Source organism: Thunnus albacares, chromosome 7, assembly GCF_914725855.1.
Source record: "Thunnus albacares chromosome 7, fThuAlb1.1, whole genome shotgun sequence".
In the NCBI taxonomy this organism is placed as follows: Eukaryota; Metazoa; Chordata; class Actinopteri; order Scombriformes; family Scombridae; genus Thunnus; species Thunnus albacares.
Window position 1 is genome coordinate 28556983 of NC_058112.1, and position 20271 is coordinate 28577253.

General features: G+C 41.0%; 1 protein-coding gene across 2 annotated transcripts in view; it reads left to right on the forward strand.

The window, feature by feature from the left end:
- Window positions 1-20271, forward strand: part of lrrk2 (leucine-rich repeat kinase 2) — a 37493-nt gene that overhangs the window by 12380 nt on the left and 4842 nt on the right. For both annotated transcript variants that reach the window (XM_044356143.1, XM_044356144.1), the window contains exons 10-45: window positions 55-134; window positions 432-538; window positions 850-979; window positions 1244-1368; window positions 2383-2510; window positions 3693-3837; window positions 4088-4227; window positions 4757-4885; window positions 5425-5595; window positions 7000-7264; window positions 7405-7593; window positions 8309-8421; window positions 8614-8686; window positions 9337-9533; window positions 9619-9869; window positions 10937-11085; window positions 11460-11553; window positions 11688-11874; window positions 11966-12147; window positions 12273-12496; window positions 12664-12791; window positions 14054-14272; window positions 14357-14558; window positions 15009-15097; window positions 15561-15748; window positions 16002-16156; window positions 16277-16423; window positions 16614-16805; window positions 16913-17059; window positions 17249-17361; window positions 17534-17724; window positions 17836-17996; window positions 18193-18363; window positions 19215-19315; window positions 19555-19767; window positions 19952-20145. In XM_044356143.1, the coding sequence (XP_044212078.1) occupies window positions 55-134; window positions 432-538; window positions 850-979; window positions 1244-1368; window positions 2383-2510; window positions 3693-3837; window positions 4088-4227; window positions 4757-4885; window positions 5425-5595; window positions 7000-7264; window positions 7405-7593; window positions 8309-8421; window positions 8614-8686; window positions 9337-9533; window positions 9619-9869; window positions 10937-11085; window positions 11460-11553; window positions 11688-11874; window positions 11966-12147; window positions 12273-12496; window positions 12664-12791; window positions 14054-14272; window positions 14357-14558; window positions 15009-15097; window positions 15561-15748; window positions 16002-16156; window positions 16277-16423; window positions 16614-16805; window positions 16913-17059; window positions 17249-17361; window positions 17534-17724; window positions 17836-17996; window positions 18193-18363; window positions 19215-19315; window positions 19555-19767; window positions 19952-20145 (5690 nt within the window). The remainder of the gene's footprint in view (window positions 1-54; window positions 135-431; window positions 539-849; window positions 980-1243; window positions 1369-2382; window positions 2511-3692; window positions 3838-4087; window positions 4228-4756; window positions 4886-5424; window positions 5596-6999; window positions 7265-7404; window positions 7594-8308; window positions 8422-8613; window positions 8687-9336; window positions 9534-9618; window positions 9870-10936; window positions 11086-11459; window positions 11554-11687; window positions 11875-11965; window positions 12148-12272; window positions 12497-12663; window positions 12792-14053; window positions 14273-14356; window positions 14559-15008; window positions 15098-15560; window positions 15749-16001; window positions 16157-16276; window positions 16424-16613; window positions 16806-16912; window positions 17060-17248; window positions 17362-17533; window positions 17725-17835; window positions 17997-18192; window positions 18364-19214; window positions 19316-19554; window positions 19768-19951; window positions 20146-20271) is intronic.

Sequence of the window (20271 nt, forward strand, 5' to 3'; positions counted from 1 at the left end):
AGCAAATATTTAACCTGGTATAATTCCAATAATCGAAATCTCTCGCCGCCTCAGGAAGCTGCAAGCTGGGCCATTCACAATCTGTTACTGCACGGAGCTGGAGTCAACCACTCAGAGGAGGAGCAGGATGAGAGGTGCACAATGAAACAATAACACACATCTACAGATGTTTAACACTGTTGAGAACTTGTTCGCAGTCGTATTGGAACTTTGCAGAAGGTCAAATTGTATCAACAGCTGTCACATACTGAGACATTTGCAGCAAACAATAAAAATCAAAAGAGAAAAAAACAGTAAAAGTAAGACTCGTCAGAATGATTGAATGCTGCACGTCTTGCTATACGTGTCATGAGAAATGTTCCTGAAATGCATCAAAGTGTCACTTGAGGGAATATAATGACATGTGTCGGATATTGTGTGGTTGTTTTCAGGACTCCTGTTCACAGACAGTTAATGGCAGCCATGCTGCTCCACTCCTCCTCTCCCAGAGTGTTTAAAGCTGCTACTTGTGCCATCGCTACACTCATCACACACAATGGTGAGTCTGCAGCAATATTGACACCTTGTGTGAAGACATGTGGCTGCAGTGGAAAAGGCACACATGCATGCACAACTTATTTGGAATTAAATGTTTACATCTATAACTTGTTATCTTATCTTCGACATGTTTGGCTGCAAAATAATCAAATAAATTGGTACAATGATAATAATTATGTATTATGATCAGAGACAGAGTGCAGTGAGGATGATGAGGATGAGTATATGTTTTTGTGAGGCTTTCTGATAGTAAGTGATGTGTCGGTACTGTGTTGTTGGCCAGTGAACAGTGAACGTTTGGTCTGTTTGCAGGTAAAATGCGTTCCCTGCTGCTGTCCAGTGGCCTCCACGTCAACATAGTGGAGATGATGAAGAGACATTCGACCTCAGATGAAGTTTCTATCAGCGCCTGCAAACTGCTCAAGCTCCTCTTCCAGGGAAGGTTAGGACAAACATGGTTTCTCAGTCTAGTCTGTTCTCTTTGGTTTTTGGAAAATCATATGAAAAGGACAAAAAGTCACTTGAGATGTCACAGTGTCATTTGTGGTGCTTCCACTAATGTTGCCAAAGTCAGAAATGTACAAATTCTAGTGGATTTTAGATAAATGAGCCTTAGTTTAAAGCATTTTTCAGTATCAACAGTTGTGTTTTTTAATGTACAAATACAATGACATTCATATTTATTTTGGCCTCCCTGCTTCTGTAGGACGGCCAGTCTGGATGAGCTGAACATGGCCATGAGCCAGATCCTCAGCACCATGAAGATCCATAACTTCCAGCCGGAGGTGCAGCTGGAGGCGCTGCAAGCCAGCCTGGTCTTCCTCTGTCCAGGTACATTCAAGTGTCTTTACTCATTTTTTCCTGTCACCATCTTTATTTGTTTTTGTGGAGTTAATGCACGGCTCAGAGGTGACCTGCCAGTCATGTAGTCGTCGTACTTTGACATGTTTTCCGTTAGATTTTCTGTTTTAGTTATTTTAGTGATGTTACCCTGATGACTATTTATGCTCATGTTAAGTACCATGTTGTTTTTTTTCCTCCATGAAGAGCTACCAGACACTGAGGCTCTTTTAAAGGCTCCACCAATTAGTCAAACATCTGCATAATGTAAAACGAGTCGCCTGTAGAGAATTTTCACTCAACTCTGCAGCTTTCTGGAGCTTTTTTTAGCCTCTTTGAGCTCATTATCTAGTTTATTCTCAGTGCTGTCATCTCCAGCAGCAACTGTTTTCAGCAAAGAAGCTCTAAAAACAGCTATACACTACCTGCCCTGCATCAAACAGCAGACAGACAAACCACAAGGAGTTGCTGGAGATCAAAACAGAGCTGAAAAAAAGGAGGGAATATTGGACTGACATTCATTTGGTGGACATAAACAGGACTCGAATGAATGCAGATGTTTCTCTGTGTCTGTTAAATGTGTAAATAAGAATAAGGAACACACTGGATTCCGGTAACTCAAGCTACGTACGGACTACGTCACAGATGCAAACGTCCATGTACAGTATGTAGTATTGTGCGGATACAAAGGCATGACAGCCTATTTAGATCCAGATCACGTCCCTGTCCTCCAGCAGTACGGCTGAGAAAATGTACATTTTCTCTGTTCTGCAGTGGAATGCAAATCCGGTTCAGTGGAGCAGCTTGTTTTGTTTTAATTCCCATCAAAACGAGGCTATAGTTCACTCCGCCTCTGCTCCCAGCGCTGCACTTGTAACACTCTTAATTAGATTAGTGACTGATAACAGAGCAGTTGTGTCTGCGTGTGTGTGTGTGTGTATACATCATGTTTACTTGCTTCTTTGTCTTTATTTGTTTCTGTGGTGTGCGTGTGTGAATTCCCAGACAGGAGTTTACGAGAGCATGGCGTCTCGGTGGCCGACCCCGACATGGCCGACGTGTCGCTGAAGGTCTTGAAGAACCAGTGTGTGGTGGAGGGAGCTCACACCCTCTACCTGGAGGTTCTCAACAGGGTACGAACACCACAACATCAAAGCGTATCCCCAGAGCTCCTCATCTTCTTTTTAGTCATTCCACTGCTTTAGAGTTGTTTTTAAAATCTTGTTTTAAATATATATTTTAAATCTGACCTGATATGATATAAAAAATGATAATAATATGACAAAATTAAAGCATTACAGAAGGATAGAGCTTGAAAAACACCCAGATAGAATTTCTTGTGCACATAAAAAGAACTGACAGTGTACAAATACTACAAGCACAGTACATATAGTTCTCTTTCATTATAAATTAAACAGTTCATCCATTCATTGTAGAAATTATACAGTAGCTTGTTCTTTAACCAGAACATCGGAAGGACGTAATTACATTTGTAAAATGAATTTTCCCAATTGACTTACTGGTATGAATGAATGGTGTGCATGTTGTGTTTGTTGGTACCCCTCCGCCTGAGGGTAGGGTGACAAAAACAGCTTCTGAAAAGGTCGGAAACAAGAAACAAAGACGTCGTGTCAGCGGAGAAGTCAAAAGTCAGTGATTAAGCATCATTTCTACAACGTTCGACTGTCTCTGTGAGAGTTTTGTTCCAAAATGAGATAAACACTAAATGACAAATGTGACATTTTACATTTACACACTGACAGATAGAAAAAAAATTCAATAACAAAAACACTGTTGACATCTTCATCACAAACATTATAACTTATCTACATCAAGTCTTTATGCAGCTCTATATAAATTGCATATGATTATCCATGAATGCCATTTTCTTTATTCTAGCTAAGATATTGTCTATTTTATGAACTGTATCTTGCAATGTATAAATCATTTCTCAGTCTTAGTAGAAATGTTAGTTTTTGTGCTGTTGGTAGGTCAAAACTATTCTTTTTAATGTAGCAAGTGATTTACAGTCTACTGTGTGTTTCATTGACAAAAAGACACTTTGACAGACTGGATCCTAAATCTTTAAAAAGATTTATAGCGCTTAGCAATTCATATAAACTCAGCTGCCAGTTTATTGGATGCATTTATCTAAAACTTCATTCATTCCAATAGAACAGCCCTGCAATAAATCCTTACGTCATGAAAGCACTACTATAAAGTTCAGTTTTTGTTATAATTGCGAGGTGTTACTCATATTTTATTTGTGCCCATAATATCAATGAGATTGAGGTTGTTTGTCTCTGTGTGTTTAGTTCATCAGCAGCTCGACCATCCAGATTTGTGGTTTGAGGGTGCTGTCTGCGCTGGCTGACTGCTCCGGTGCAGTGGACCTGCTCTGCCAGCAGGGGGCGATAGACACAGTGCTGCATACACTACAGATGTTCCCACAGGAACGAGGTACGCTGTCATTAAACGGCCTTTCACATAATTAAACCCGTCGGTTTTATCATCACATTGAAGAGGAAAGATAAACTAAACCTTTTCATGAAACTTATTTGTAAGCCATGTCGACAGAATTCACAAAAATACAGGATTTGGGACCAATGTTTCCTCTGTAGTGATAGTTTAGGGATAGTTTAGACTCTGTCTGAACAATAAAAAAATCTGATTTCATTGTGCTTTTACTAACTTCTCTACCTTCTTGCAGAGATACACTACTGGGGTCTGACCCTGCTCAACTACCTCGTATCCAAGAAGAAGCTGTCGAGGATGATCGTACCTGTTCTCGCCTCCGTTCTAGTCACGTCACTCATCCAGTACAGAGAAGACTCTGAGATGCTCCTGAAGGTATCCTGAGTGTTTCTCTGATAAAACTGGTCCGTAGAACAACTAATAACTGCTACAGTGCATCCTTTTTTTGTAGGAAAAAGTATGGCAGTTGTTTTTTTCATTCTATTTGAACACAATACATGTTAAATGTTTTGTTTCTCATCTTTTATCATCAAGTGCTTGCCCTGAAATTTAATTATTGACAGCAGTTAGACGACTGGACGCCACAACTCTGTAAAAATGTAATTATTATAGAGTTCGAAGGTAAGGCAGAGTTTTAACTGCTGAGAAACTCAAATGCAAACTATGTCAAAGTTATAAGTTATATCTACAAATGCTCACATATGTTCCCTGCTTTAACTAGCAGGCATCTTCTGACACAAAAAGCAGCAGTGTAGACTTCTGTCCAACATGCTGCGCTTTGAATCAAGGGTCTAAAGATCGCAAAGCTCTTTGAGACACATTGATTTGAATTGAAACTTGACTTCTCCGGACTGTTACCGGTTGTAGTTTTGATCTCGTAAACTCATGATCCGTCTCTCCGCAGTGTTTTCAGGTGGCTTTGAGGATGCTGGACGCCTGTTCTGGAGCAGCTGCTGAACTGCAGAGAGAAGACTTCGACAGGCAGATCTTCCAGCACCTCAGAGAGGAAACTCCTGACCACAGCAACAACCAGGTAAGTTAGATATGTGACACAATTTCCTCCTCTTTTTTTTTTTTTTTTCAACTTGTCTCTCTCTGCGCCTCTCTCCTCTCACCACAGACTGTAATTAGAGGTCATCTGCACCCTTGAAAAAGAAATCTATAGATCAAATTAAAATAAACAAATCTTAATTGCTATTTTAAAAAAAAACAACAAACAGTGCTGCGTTTTCCCATATTATTGGCGTTTCTATCTTGCTGCCGTAAATGTGTGTACTTTTAAAAAAAATTATGTAACTTCATGGAAATATCAAGAGTTACAGTCACACTGTGTATCAGCAGGCAGTCATGTTGAAACACAGCATATATTACTGTACACACACAGGACCATGCAGTACATACCAGACATGCCTGGAAAGTGTTCAGATTAAGCTTGTAGGCCACTCGTGTACTCGTAAAATGCTGTCTTGAAAACACCTTGCTAGAAAGAAGGGAACCTTCATCCTGATTTAATAAACATATTTGTAATCTGCCTCCTCTAATCTCCTCGTCTTCCTCTCTGTCTGCTCTCAGCTGAGGAAGTCGGTGTGCTTGGCTCTGTCTAAAATGTGGTGCAACTCTGAGTTACACTACAGCATGCTGGAGAAGGCCTGCAAGGACGGAGACACCACGATGGCCGAGTGTCTGATCGAGCTCGGCGCTGACATCAACAGGAAGACAAAAACAGAATCTCTCATCTACCAGGTCAGAGGTCACGAAATCTCACAGGCCAGGAAGAGCAAAAGAAATCCAGACGTTCATGTTGAATCTGTTGCCTTATACAAAAAATAGGGGAAGTTATATTTTCAGTCTTGTCTTTCTATGTTTTGTCAGCAAAATATGTCGAACAAGACCAGAATAAAATTGGCCAAAAATCTCTTGATCTGGTGTCTGGAGTTTCCAGATGTGGGATTTTTTTTGATTATTTATTTATTTTGACCACAAAGCTTGAAAAGAAGAACTGAAAAAAAAAAATTCACTACATTCTGTTTATATATCTGACTACATTCAACTTCTCTAAAACTAAATACTTGAGAGTGTTGATGAAACTATTAAAAGATGAATAAATTAGTTAATTTAATTCAGAATTATGTAGTTTTTTTATTTATCAAGTACACACAATACTGAATATTTTCTGGCTGTAGCTTCTCAAATGTGAGGATTTGCTGCTTTTACCTGTTTTTATATTGTAAACTGAATATACTTACATACTGTCAATATTTCTTCAGCGTTTTATAGATAAGGCTGGGTATCATTTCAACTTTTTTGATACTTGTGCTAATACAACCCAAAATTTTGGTGACGGTATAAACAGGTTGTGCAGAACTTTTATATATAAATGAACATCCGTTACGTTCAGACCCTTTGCCGAACGAGTTTACGCAATGCTCTCCGTATTTCACAGTCTACTAGAGATTGTAATCTGCTGTCGGGTTTGACGTTCCCGCGCTGGCCGGATGAATGCGTACTGCACGTGCACTAGAGACTTCCACCAGCTAACTTCCAGTTAGCTCTCTGCTAACTTGAATGGGGATAAAATAATTGAATTGAATACAGCTCTTCTAGATTTGTTATGACAAATGTTATCGGACCGAATGGATCAAATTCTGATGGTGAAACAGATCATTTCATGGGGCTTATGTGACATTCAAAACAATTTATCCAATGATTTACAGCTGCAACAGTAGCGACAGCGTAGCTACGGCGGAGCTTATGACTCTCACTGCCACAAGGGGGAGACAAACGTCCCGTATCCCAGCTTTAAATATAAATAGTTTTTCTATAAAAACCTTTTGTTCATTTAACAAAAGATCTTAAATGTTGTCCGAACGCAGGAAGCCAAACACTAAATAAAATAGTTTACAATTGACATCATTTTTATTTAAATCAGGAATGTTATGGTTTTTAAAAAAGTGAACAAGACAACAAATCAGGCCAGACATTTAACATCTTTCTGTAATCACTTATCGATCCTCATTGCTACAGACACATTTCCAAAAATGACTTAATGACTTCAATACCCTGCACTGCTAATAGATAGAATAATTGATCATGACAATAATCGTCAGTTGCAGCTCTTTCTTAGTTTCTTTGTGCTGTGTTTTCCAGGTATGTGAGAAAGGAGGACCGCTAGATCTGGTCGAGCTCCTGCTCAGCCGAGGCGCCCACGAGCAGCACCTCCGCAGGGCTCTGGCTGTGAGCGTGAAGCGAGGCGACGGACCTACGGTCATTCAGCTGCTGGGCCGTCTGGGTCTGGACCTCAACAACAGCGCCCTCTGTCTGGGGGGCTTTCGGCTGGGCCGCCTCGATGCCACTTGGCTCAGCCCCCTGCTGGCTGAAAGAGGCAGAACATTTAGTCTCCGTTACAACAACAGTGAGGAAGATTTACTTCTTTTCTCTGTTTTATATCATTGTAAATTAAATATCTTTGGACTTTGGACAGAACAAGCAATTTGAAATATGTGACCTTGGGCTCTGGGCTTAATTTCTTCATACATTTTCTCTGTCTCCAAGGTAAAGGTATGAGTTTGGCCAGATACATTCAGTCTTTCCAGAGGACCAAGAGTGCCGGTGGTCCTCCCAGGTCTCTAGGTGACCCGTGTCTGACCTCTGGCTACATTTCTGACGAGAGTGACGACTCCAGCTTCAGCTTCATCTCCATGGACGACAGCCTGTTTGTCAACGACGACATGGAGAGTGACGGTAAAGTCTCGGATATGTTTGGTAGAACCTCATCCCGCTGTATATTCACATAGGTCAGATATTAATGTCTCACAGAGCACAACAAGGAGTTAAATTCAATTAAAAAATGACCCATATAAATGTATCTCTAGACTGGAATCTGAACTGACAGTTGATTAGATTTATACACCTGAATCACAGACAAACACTGTAATTCTACTACTGAGTGCACAGAGGAGAAATAATCTGTCAAAGTTGAGACTGTAGGTCTATTGTTCTCTGACAGCTGAAGCAGTAACATCTAAATCATTCACATCATCATCTTAACTCTGTACATCAAATAAATAAGTCACGTTGATTGGTTATAGATGTTTTTGACTTGTGATTAGTCTCAGTCTATTCTTACTTAGTATAGTGATGTTTCTTTAGTCACTTGTTTGTTCGTTCACGGCACGTGACCTTTTACTTCATCACACAGTGACTCTGCAGCTTTAAGATGACACGTATATTAATTATCAGTAACTATAAAGACTTGCTCATTAAATATATATCTATGCACAGATTCGTCCTCATTCACATCTCTCAGGAAACTTTTTTGTAGTTGAGCTGCCATAAACAAAAAAGAAAATACTTTATTTTGTAAATTAGATGACAGGAAATATGTTTTGGAGGTGTAATAAATACTGTAATTTGATGCATTAACAACCACTCGTCCTCGTGTTGCATGTTTCTGTAGGGAGTGATTCACTGACAGGAGCTCTGTCTGCGAAGCCCCATAATAACTCCACAGAGGAGCTGAGGGGCAGCTCCTTCAAAAGGAAGGGACGTCGCAGACATGCCAGCGCAGAGGTGAAACCTCTTATCATTTCTTAATTCAAGCTGAGGCTGTAGATTTTGTGTTAAGTTAGTTTTATTTTGTCGTGTTAATCGTCTGAACGTTGGACACAGTTAAAATAAAAATCCAACTTTAAATCTCAATCAAAACATCTGCTTGTTCTCTTACTATCAGTGTTTCTTTCTGCTGTCTTTTCTTATTTCCAGAGCGGTCAAACTGAGAGTGAACACACTGAGCCTGTTCACAGGAGATATGGAAGGACCGGCTCCAGCCAAAAATGTAACTCCATCACACGCAATTCAATTTCAACTTTACTCTCTTTCTGTCAAACACTCCGCACCAAAAAAAACATGTTTTTCTATTTAATGTGACCTTCAGACTTGATAAATAAACAGTGTTCAGACTTTCTGTGTATTGATATGCACGTTTAATAATACGGATTAAAAGCTTTTATAAATCATATTCTTATCAGGCAGTGCAACGCGGGGCATGTTTTTGAATATAACAGGAAACATCATGATTAATAGACTGCGGTCTGCGAGCACATATTGCTGCCAAACTTGCACAATGATGTGAATTTGTTATCAAAATGAAAAGCTCTCCACCCAGATCTGTATCATTTTTTATCATTCAGGGAATAAGTGCAGTAGTTTAGAGGGAAAACAGTGGTTAGATTAATCCATGATACTTAAAAAGAATCATGGATTTGCACTAGAATTTGAGCACTTTCCCCTAAATTTTGTTCAAATGAGACGTTTTTTTGACAGAGGACATTTGTTTCCAAACACGCTGCTGTTCTTTTTTCCCATTCATATTTACATGTTAGTTTAGTTTAGATAAAGAGTGTAATACTAGATAATAAGTGACGACATCGGCCGCTACATCAAGTAATAACTAATGATGTGTGTTTTTCGGTATAACCTCCTCAGTGCTGGTCTCTGGTGAGAACTCTGCTGGTCTGCCCAAAGAGAGAGAGAGGATCCGCCTGCTGGACCTGTCTGGAAACGAACTGGACTCTCTGTCCTGTCTGATGGACGACGGCTTCGTCCAGCAGCAGCTGGGCCATCTCCTCCGCCTGGACCTGAGCCACAACAGCCTGCTGGAGTTTCCCTCGGCGCTCTGTCAGGTAATGGATCTGATATGTGCGCTGAATCACCAAGATAACAAAAACAAAACATCCATTAAGTATTTCTCATTTTTATGCGGCTCAGAACTTGAAGAGTCTGACTCGACTGGACCTGCAGGGCAACCAGCTCCAGTCGCTGCCGGCCGAGCTGCTGGCCCTTCCCTCGCTGAGCACGCTGAACGTCTCTCGCAACTGTGTCGGACCACTACTGATCTTTGACCCCGCTGTGACCTGCCCGTCGCTGCGGCAGCTCAACCTGTCTTTTAACAAAATCACCACATTCCCCCATGAGCTGGGCCGGGCCATGGATCAACTAGAGGAGCTGTTTATGGAAGGGTAGGAGTTGATTACTGATGGAAGTAAAGATACAACTATATAACACTCTAGCCTCGTTAGTTTTGTTGTTTTTTTCCCCCCATTCAGGCATTTAGGTATGAATTTTGCAGAAGGAACCGTCTTTTCCGCCTGGCAGTAAGGTGGCGAATGCACTCATGTCACTGCTGCACCTATCGTTGTTTTTATGGGCTTGTTGTCGTTCAATCAACAAAGCGACAAAACAAGATTTTTCTGTACTCTGAAATTTGATTTCCACAGTCTATTCCATAACAGAGCGTCTGGCATGTCTCCAGTGATTAGAGGGGTATTTCCTGAACAGGGTCAACACGTTAAAGGGCTGTATAATGACTTTTATTGTGTAGAAGGGTTTTGGAACAGTGGCCTCTGACCTGAGCTGCATTATCAGTCCAAAAATATAATTAGATTGTTGGCTGCTGTAAAACCAAATCACAGTAAACCACATTTTCTTTAAGGGTCAGATTTCTAAGATACGTTTGGAAAACAAGTTACTGCTGTGCTCTACAAGTGACCAGATTACTAGAAAGCACACACAAGGAGCACATGTTGTACCTCCCCCGAGGCTTCACAAGCCTTCAAATTTGTTAATTTAATAAGAAAAGAATGTTAGTTTGATGTTAATCATGGGATAACTTTGCCAGTTTTGTTGAAAAAATCCAAGTATGTGCAGTAATTAATGTCATAAAAAGCAAAATGTTTGAAGTTCACTATTTCACAATCCTTAGAAATGTCCTAGATCTTCACTAAAATCTTTGCCTTTTGGTCTTTCATTAACATCTGTCAACATGTTTTAGATATTCTGCTCACTAACAGAAGAGGCCACTTTATAACTTGGAGGTTGTGATTAGCATCTCATTCCCCTCTGAACAGTCCTTAATGTGTTGACTAATTTAGCACAAACGGTGGTCGTTTGTTGTGGTCTTTATGCCAAATGAGAATGTTCAGTAAAAAAAACATGCCCATGTTATTTAATGTCAGTACTGTGTAGCCAGACTGTATGTCTGATTGCAGAATGATGAATAAAACTGTTGTTTTTTTCCCTTTTTCAGTAACAGTATAACTGAGCTTTGCACACCTCTTTATCTGCCGGAGATCAAGCTGCTCGATGTGAGCAAGAACAGCGTGGAGAACATTTCTCCAGAATTCCTGACCGGTTGCCCCAAACTGGAAACTTTCAATGCATCCACAAACAAAATCTGTGAGTATTACAAACATCTACACTATGTCTGCTACGACAGACTCAAGCACCACATGACCCCAAATAACATAAACTGGATAGAGGAAGTAAAATAACATTATATTAGCATTTATAGCTGTTTAAAATGTAAAAAGGTGTATCTGTAATTCTAGCACCCCCAACAAACCAGTTTAGGTAGTATTTTAACTGTCAGAACCATGTGGAGAAGTGTAATAATTCCTCTGAGATGCCATTAAATGTTATACCTGTTAATTCACATCAACTTTGAAGACTGAAATGTTTTTAGAGAGTTAGTGATGAGTGTTTCACTTAATTGTAAACCATATATACCTTCTATACAGTTGTTCTGAAGAGATATTTACCTTTCTCTCCAGGTTCTCTGTCATATCTGCCATCCAAGATCACGACACTTAAACTGGCCAACAACAGCTTCACTTACGTTTCAGAAGCTATACTCGATCTCCCAAAGTAAGTCAGATCCTCGGCTAGTATTCACATTTTATTTTTTTTAATATGTACAACTTTTAGGACTAACACTTGCTGTCAAACATCCCTCTTTTCTGTATTACATGAACACAATTCTCATGCTTTTATCTGTCCAGCTTGCGATCAGTAGACATGAGAACCAACAGCATTGCGGTTCTACCTGGACCTGGTTTCTGGGCGTCCAGCAACCTGAGAGAGCTGATGTTCAGTCAGAACTGTATCAGCACCCTGGATCTGAGTGGACCAATCTACAAATGGGTCAGACTGGAGAAACTCCACCTGAGTGTCAACCAACTCACTGAGGTAAAGTATAATTTACAGCACTTGATAAGAAATGAGACATATTTTTCTTTTCAAATAAAAACCTTTTGATGTTTGTATCCTCTGTATCCAGATCCCTCCACAGATCGGTCTGTTGGAGGGCCTGACCTCCCTGGATGTGAGTCGTAATGGTGGACTTCGATCTTTCCCTGATGAGATGGGGAAGCTGGGGAGACTGTGGGACCTGCCGCTGGACGGTCTTAAACTCCAGCTGGACCTCAAACTAATTGGCAGCAAGACTAAAGACATTGTGAGGTCAGTGTTTTTGGAACCTGGAGTAGTTTCTCAATAATAGTCTCAATAATAAATGCTCTTTGGATATCATCCCGTTATCACAAATCAAATTTTAAATAAGCAACGTCCTCCTCCGGCTCTCCCAGGTTCCTGCAGCAGCGGCTGAAGAAAGCAGTGCCGTACTACCGGATGAAGCTCATCGTGGTGGGGAATACTGGCAGCGGGAAGACCACCCTGATCCAGCAGCTGATGAAACTCAAACGCTCCCAGCTGAACTCCAAGCGGACCGCCGTCGGTATTGACGTGCGGGACTGGACCATCAGGGAACGGGACAAGAAGAAAATGGTGCTGAACGTCTGGGACTTCTCAGGTCGGCCGGCGTTCAGAGTCAGAATAGATTCATTTAAAGAGCAAAGTTCACAAACTGATATATCTTGACAGTTGCATTGCAGATGGTATATGCGTGTTTTAGAGTCATGTGGTTATTGTATCGTGTTGCGTTGGTTTGATTTCACATCCAGCCTCTTTACCTCACAGGTGGAGAAGAGTTCAGTGGCTCTCACCCTCACTTCCTGACTTCCAGAGCTCTCTACCTGGTGGTGTACAACCTGAGTAAAGGAGCCAGTCAGGTGGACGCCCTCAAACCCTGGCTCTTCAACATCAAAGTGAGTCATAAACCTATGATTCATGTATAGAATTTGTTTCAAAAAGGTAAAGGTTTTGACACCATTTTTGGTTTAGATATACAGTATAACGTGTATATAACGTGTAACGTGTATATATGTATGTATATAAAGAGACATATTGCCTAGTTATTATTAGCACTAGCTATGCATAGCATTTATTACACTGAGTATGGTAAGTCATTTAGGCAAGAACTTCATTTTGGAAATGACAAAAAAGAAATAAACTTAATATAATAAACAGTTTAAAGCTGCAATGATAAGTTGATTTACAGAAAATGAATTGCCAACTATTTTGTTTATGGATTTTTTAAAATTTATTTATTTATTTTAAGAAAAAAATGCTAAAAATCTGTTTCCAGCTTCTTAGATGTGAATATTTTCTGGTATCTTTATTCCACTATTATTATCAACTGAATATCTTTTGTGTGTTGTGAATTGTTGGACTGGACAAAAACAAAACATTTAAGGTTGCATCTTGGTTTTCAGCACCATATTTTGACATTTTTATAGACAAAACAATTACTTGTTTCAACAGTTTCACCCTGAACTGCTTCAAAACTATGTAACATTAAAAATGAGAAAGTATCACATTATTGGAAGAATTTGTTCTTCTACTTGTTAAAAGAATTTCTTGGTAATGACCATTAAACAAATGAGACCAGAGCCGAAGTATCAAAATTTAACAGAATTTATTTTATTGTACAAGAAGGAGCGTTTCACATGCAGCACACAGGATGAGGTTACAAAGAAAAAGGCTACAACAAGTTTTTATACAGTATAGGTGGGAGTTTCAGTTCTTCTCAGACTTTATCGATAATGTCTGTTTTCAGTTCTCCTGCCCGACTGACCCCCAGATGACCTGTCTCACCCTGTCTACAACAAATTTTCATTTATACATCTTCCTCTTTACAAATATAATGTTGAACTTCCTTTAACCTTTAAGCTGATGAGTCTGCTGATGCTGCAGAGTTGCAGAACAAAACAGGAACAATTCATCATGATCTATGTAAAACAGTAACACACATACACAGTGTAATCATAAGTTTTATAACACTCCTGTCTCCTGTCTAAAAAGTTATAATATTTAAAGATAAAAATATTTTTAGGATTCAACAATGGACTAAATACCTTGTTACGATCAATGTTTTATTATAGTTCAAAATCCTTGGAATCTGAAATGAAAATTGAAAATTCCTGAAAACTTTTCAGTGGAAAAATGCTTCTATTTTTCTTTCCTCCAGGCGGTAGCTCCGCTCTCCCCGGTCATCCTGGTGGGAACCCACACGGATGTGAGCGAGGAGCTGCAGCTGCAGGCCTGTCTGACCAAGATCAGAGAGGAGCTGTTGAACCACCAGGGCTTCCCGGCCATCAGGGACTACCACATGGTCTCCGTCTGCGAGGACTCAGACGCCATGACCAAGCTCCGCAAGGCCATCGCCAGGGAGGTCACCAGCTTCAAGGTGACGGGACGCAAACAGCAGGTTAAATGTTTTCCTTTCGTTTCATGTCTTTACGTCTTAACTCACCCCCCCTCCCCCTCACAGATCCAGGGCCAGCCTGTGATGGGTCAGCTGGTGCCAGATAGCTACGTGGAGCTGGAACGCCGAGTTCTCCAGGAGAGGACCAGAGTTCCTCCAGAGTTCCCCGTCCTCAGGCACCAGGAGCTGCTGCAGCTCATCCAGGAGAGTCAGCTGCAGCTGGAGGAAGCTGAGCTGTCCCACGCCGTCCACTTCCTCAGTGAAGCCGGTAAGTCGCGGTTAATACTTGTTTAAGGAAGCTAGTGCCAATTTCTGACACATTAAAGTACAAACAGTGGTGAAATGTCATCTAATTTTATGATAAAACTTGTTCTGTTTTATATTTACACAATGAGATTTTTGATAAACAATAGAACAGTCTAGTAAGTTCAGAAAATTACACCACTTTACTGTAAATGCAGCCTTTAAAACCAGGAAAAGACAACATTTATGCCATATCTTCCTGTACCTTCCCACTAACCACCAGTTCTTCTGGTGGATAGTGGTAGAAGAAGAAATTGTTATTTATATTTATAGGCATTTAACTATTATATATCACACTGAAAGAGTTTGGATTTATTTAATATGTTCAGAACTGTTATTACCTCTTTGGATCAACAGTAAATATACTTGGTGTGAATTATATCTGATCAAACCTTGTTGTGGTTTTTCTCTGCAGGGGTTTTACTGCACTTTGATGATCCTGCACTTCAGCTCCAAGAGCTCTACTTTATCGAGCCACAGTGGCTGTGCAACATAATCTCTCAGGTAGCCTTTTCCTGACACACCCAGACAAACACACCTGCTTTGTCATCTTTGTTTCGGCTAATATAGCAGTTTCAGGTTATGTTTCTGGCTTGAGGCTGATGCTGGAAATAAAAGAGTCATATTTTGATTTGCTTGATTTGCTTGGTAAGGATTCGTTGATCAAACTTAAAATCCTGTTAAGATGATGCAGTTAAGTGTGATTGTGTACAAGCTAACAGCTGATCATCTGATGTAAACACAAAATACTTAATATGTATCAAAACTACAGTGAAAAAATGGTATCAATCTTCAACAGCACAGAGGTCGTTTATGTTTATTCTACACTGTTGAGCTACTCAGTCATGCTAAGAACAGGCGACCTCCGAAATGACTTGAGTCTCTTTCTCTTGGAAACCCTTCGTTAACACTTTAATCAGATTGCGTCAGGTGTCTCAGATGCAGGTGTCGTCTGTCTTCTCTGCAGAAACTGACATTAAAGAGCTGTGGCTTCTGGGAGCATCCTAAAGGAGTTGTTCAGCGCTCAGTGGTGGAAAAGTTCCTGTTTGAGACCAAATGTTTCCCCAAGAGCCACCTGACGCAGTTCTTCAAACTGCTGGAGAAGTTTCAGATCGCTCTGCCCTTTGGGGAGGACCAGCTGCTGGTACCTAGCAGGTATATTCAGAACTGCAGCTACAGATGTCTGTGTTGTTGGAGTCAGACCTTTGAGACCAAATCACAACATCTCTCATGTTAAATTCAGAACAGTCATTTGTTGTGTGTAACTATGGTATGTAGGTCATTGCTCTGCTGCTCAGTACATGTTGATAACAAAGATTAATTCCTTTAAATCAATAAAAAAAAACATTAAAAATGTTTATTGGCGATTATCAAATTAGAAAACTAAAATCAGACTCTTTCTCCACAGTTTGCCCAAACACAGACCAGTAATAGAGCTGCCTCACTGTGAGAACTCAGAGGTGATCGTGCGTCTGTACGAGATGCCCTACTTCCCCATGGATTACTGGTCTCGCCAGATCAGCCGCCTTCTGGAGGTCTCGTCCTATCTGCTTTGTGGACGAGGTAACACATAGACATATAGTAGAGAGAGAGTCCCTTTATCATCATTGTGATTCCTCAGTTAAAGATTCAAGAAATAACACACTGATAAATAAAACGTATCTCACCCTGTGTGTTGTAAAGAGAAAGTAGTTCGACCCAACCGGATCTACTGGAGGAGAGGCGTGTACCTGAGCTGGTCACCTGACGCCTACTGTCTGGTGGAGGCCGCCTCCGTTGAGGAAAACCCCTCTTGCTTCGTCAGGATAACTGTACCTTCCTCAAGAAAAGGTGCGGCAGTTTTAAAGAATTCAAGAACTTCCCTAGAATCTCATTTGAGATACAAGAAATCTCTGAAGTAAACCTGAAGAAGCATTTTTTACTTGTGTGTGTATATAATAGTAATGCAGTGTTATCACTATATAATGTCAGCGCTGATGTTGGTAATGACTCTTTGTTTCCGCCGTCTCTTTCCCTGCAGGCCGGGTGTTGCTGGGTCAGGTGGTGGATCACATCGACTCCCTGCTGGAGGAATGGTTTCCCGGCCTTCTTAATACCGACATGCACGGCAGTGGAGAGGCCCTGCTGAAGAAGTGGGCTCTCTACAGCTTTGAAGACGGGCAGGAGTGGAAAAAGATACTGCTAGAGGATCTCTTTACCTATTTTGACAACGGTACATTGAAAATTAGGTCCCAAATGCATTGAGTTTGGTTTGGTTGTTCTCAGTTTTAGTACTCCAGATGTTGAAATCTGTCATGTAAATTATTATGATATCATCAGACTTTCTGCTGGTGAACTCAGAGGACCCGCGCTGCACACTTCCCATCTCTCAGATCGCCCCTGACTTGGTACTGAGTGACCAGCCTGGAGGAACAATATTGGACAGTGAGGAGCTGGAGGTGGACCTATCTAAAGAGAACCAACTGGGTAAACCTATCCTGTGTTTATGCATAATTATTATTATCATTTACTCTTTTAAATTACTGATGAAACAGTTTCTGCACGTTTTGCCTTTCTGTTATTGCCCCATGCTTGTGTTGGTCATCTTTTTTGTGATGTAACGGCATAATGTTAAATGAATTGTGTTCATTTTTAATATATATTTTTATTTTATAGGGGGCGGTGGCTTTGGAACTGTCTATCGAGGCTTCTACAAAAATGAAGAAGTGGCTGTAAAGATATTCAACAAGCATGCATCTGAGCTTTACATCTACAGGCTCCTTAGACAGGTACAACTGGAAAAAAGAAACTAAAAGGTCTCTATAGTTGCTGTTTCCAGGATAGTACATTGAGTTCCTTGCTCAAAACAACCTCAGCAGTCACTGAAATATTATGATTAATCCAATCAATTGACATTAGTTTACTTCCACCATCTTTAACTGACTGGCATGTTTTTTCCAGGAGCTGGCGGTGTTGGGTCGTCTCCACCACCCCAGCCTGGTTGGTCTGCTGGCAGCCGGCTCAGCTCCGCAGGTCCTGGTTATGGAGCTGGCTCTGAGAGGCTCCCTGGACTCTCTCTTCGAACACGAGAACGGCAGCCTCAACAGGAAGCTCCAACACAGGATCGCCCTGCACGTGGCCGACGGACTCAGGTATAGAATAAGGCGTTATGATCCTTGTGTCGTTCGGTATACGTCCGGTTATATTTTTACATCAAAATTCAAAATCAGATTGAAATTTTCAAGTTTAATCTGCGTGCTCAGGTATCTTCACGCAGCCATGATCATCTACCGCGATCTGAAGCCCCACAATGTCCTCCTGTTCAACCTGAAGACCGACTCTGAGATCATCGCCAAGATCACAGACTACGGCATCGCTCAGTACTGCTGCAGCATGGGAGTGAGGAGCTCAGAGGGCACGCCAGGTCAGACGTCTCCTGAGTGCATACATGTCTTTATTATCATCCTGCTCACAAGTTAGATTTTTCAGGTTAAATTATACAGTATGTGGATTTTTAGTACCCTAACCCTTCACAACATGAAGCCAAATGAAGCCAAAAATTCACAATTTTCCAAGTTTACCATTCTCTCCTCCTAAACTGGTTTCTGTGTGTCGTGCAGGTTTCCGGGCACCAGAGGTTGCCCGGGGTAACGTGATCTACAACCAGCAGGCTGATGTGTTTTCCTTCGGCCTGCTTCTCTACGACCTCCTGACCTGCGGCGAGCGCATCTCTGACGGCATGAAGTTCCCCAGTGAGTTTGATGAGGTCGCCGTGCAGGGAAAGCTGCCAGGTATTCCTTCAAGAATTCGTTTCTAAAAATAACCGCGAACTTTTTAAAATCTGTGTCACCTCATCTGGACTCTGCTGTACGTTTTTAATGCGGTGTGACTGTTTTTTCAAACCAAGAACTGACGTCACCCACTATTCTTTCAAGTGGTATCTCTGCTGTATTTCTGCTTATAATCATTTTATGATTGTAAGCAGAAAAATACTTTTCATTTGCTCATATTTTAAACAGATGCTGTTTGTTATTTTGTGAAATGTGATGATGATGTTCTTCTATGAATGCTGGACTGATCCGTTCTAGATCAGCATCATAAAAGGACAAAACCTTATTCATTAAATTTAACTGCTGCTGTAAATAAATAATTTCCAAGATAAAAAATTAATAACTTTCTACTTTGTCTTTTGATTGTGTGTTTGTTTAGACCCTTTTATTAAAACACACACTGATGACTGATTTGACATCCATGACAGGTTCTAATCTTGTGTATTTTTAATTTTAGTGCTGGGTGACCCTTTTGTTTTGGATCAAGGATTGTCCCTTTAACATGCTTTCATTGCTATTATTATTTCAAACAGCTTAATGGATATATTCAAACCTCCTTTTATTAAAGAACAAAATACAGAAATTCTTTCCTTTTAAACAGCCAAAGCTTTGATGCTGAATTTGTGAAAATGATTTTGGTTTTACTGAATGTTTATCTGTATTATTATTTCTGGTATTATCCAAGAAATAGTTAGATCATATTCAAAGTTATGAATGCTATAGAAATGATCTCTTGTTTTTCTTCCTTTGTTTTTATAACCTTTCATATCTGTGAATAAGTTTTAAGTCAGAGAACGTTGTCTTGTTCACAGACCCAGTAAAACACTACGGCTGCTCACCTTGGCCGGGCTTCCAGGCGCTGATGAAGGACTGTCTGAGGGAAAGACCTCAGGATCGACCCACCTCTGCTCAGGTTAGGAGCTGTGTTTTTACTGGGTGCCACTATTTTCCTCTTTATTGAGCAAGAAAGGTACAAAGAAGGCAGAGCAGGGCAGAGACAAGTCGTGGTGGATCACTCCCCTAGTGGTAGTGGTATCTTTGGCAGACTGCAATGCAGCAGTTACATAGCAGCTTTAAGTGGAGCATATTTTATTATTTTAGATCCAATCAAGCACATTTAACACACAGTTCTGTCTTCTGTAATGTGTGCAGGTGTTTGACAGGCTGAATTCAGGAGAGATGTTGTGTCTGATGAGGGAGCTGGTGGTTACCAGAGCGTTCAACACTGACTGCTTAACGGTGAGCTCCGGTAGCAGCGACGGCCCTTCATCCAGCCACAAAGCCTGGCTGGGAGGAGGCAGCATCACCCAGAGGATTGGCTCCATCACAGCTGTGGACCTGGACACCAACACGGTCACTACACAGGTACTGACTGCCTCAGGATGTGATTAGTTTTTATCAGCAACCACCTGCCTCAAAGACTCTGAAGTGTTCACACAGAAAACATTTGTGAGACTGGTTGGAGCAATGTCCGTTCCTCTTAAGTATCACAAGTTTTTATATCAGAAAGAACACCTCAAAGGTCATTTTCTTTGTCTCCCTCCAACAGGAGATTGACACCAGTCCCGTCCTGTGTCTTGTGACCGTCCAAATCCCGAACGAGGCACATGATTGGCTGGTAGCGGGCACCCAGTCCGGCTCCTTAGTGGTGATCAGCACTCTGGACAGGTCGACTTGGCACCACCTGCAGAGTGTCACCGACGCTGTCACCTCACTGTACTTCCATGTGCATCCTCGCCGCACGTAAGTAAAGTAGCTGTAAACACTGAAAAACTACCAGCTACCTCCTGCTGCTTCACCTGAAACCTGAGTGAAGGTGCTCAGTGAAGTTAGCAACTCATGTACATTTGAGGCTGATGGTGACACCAG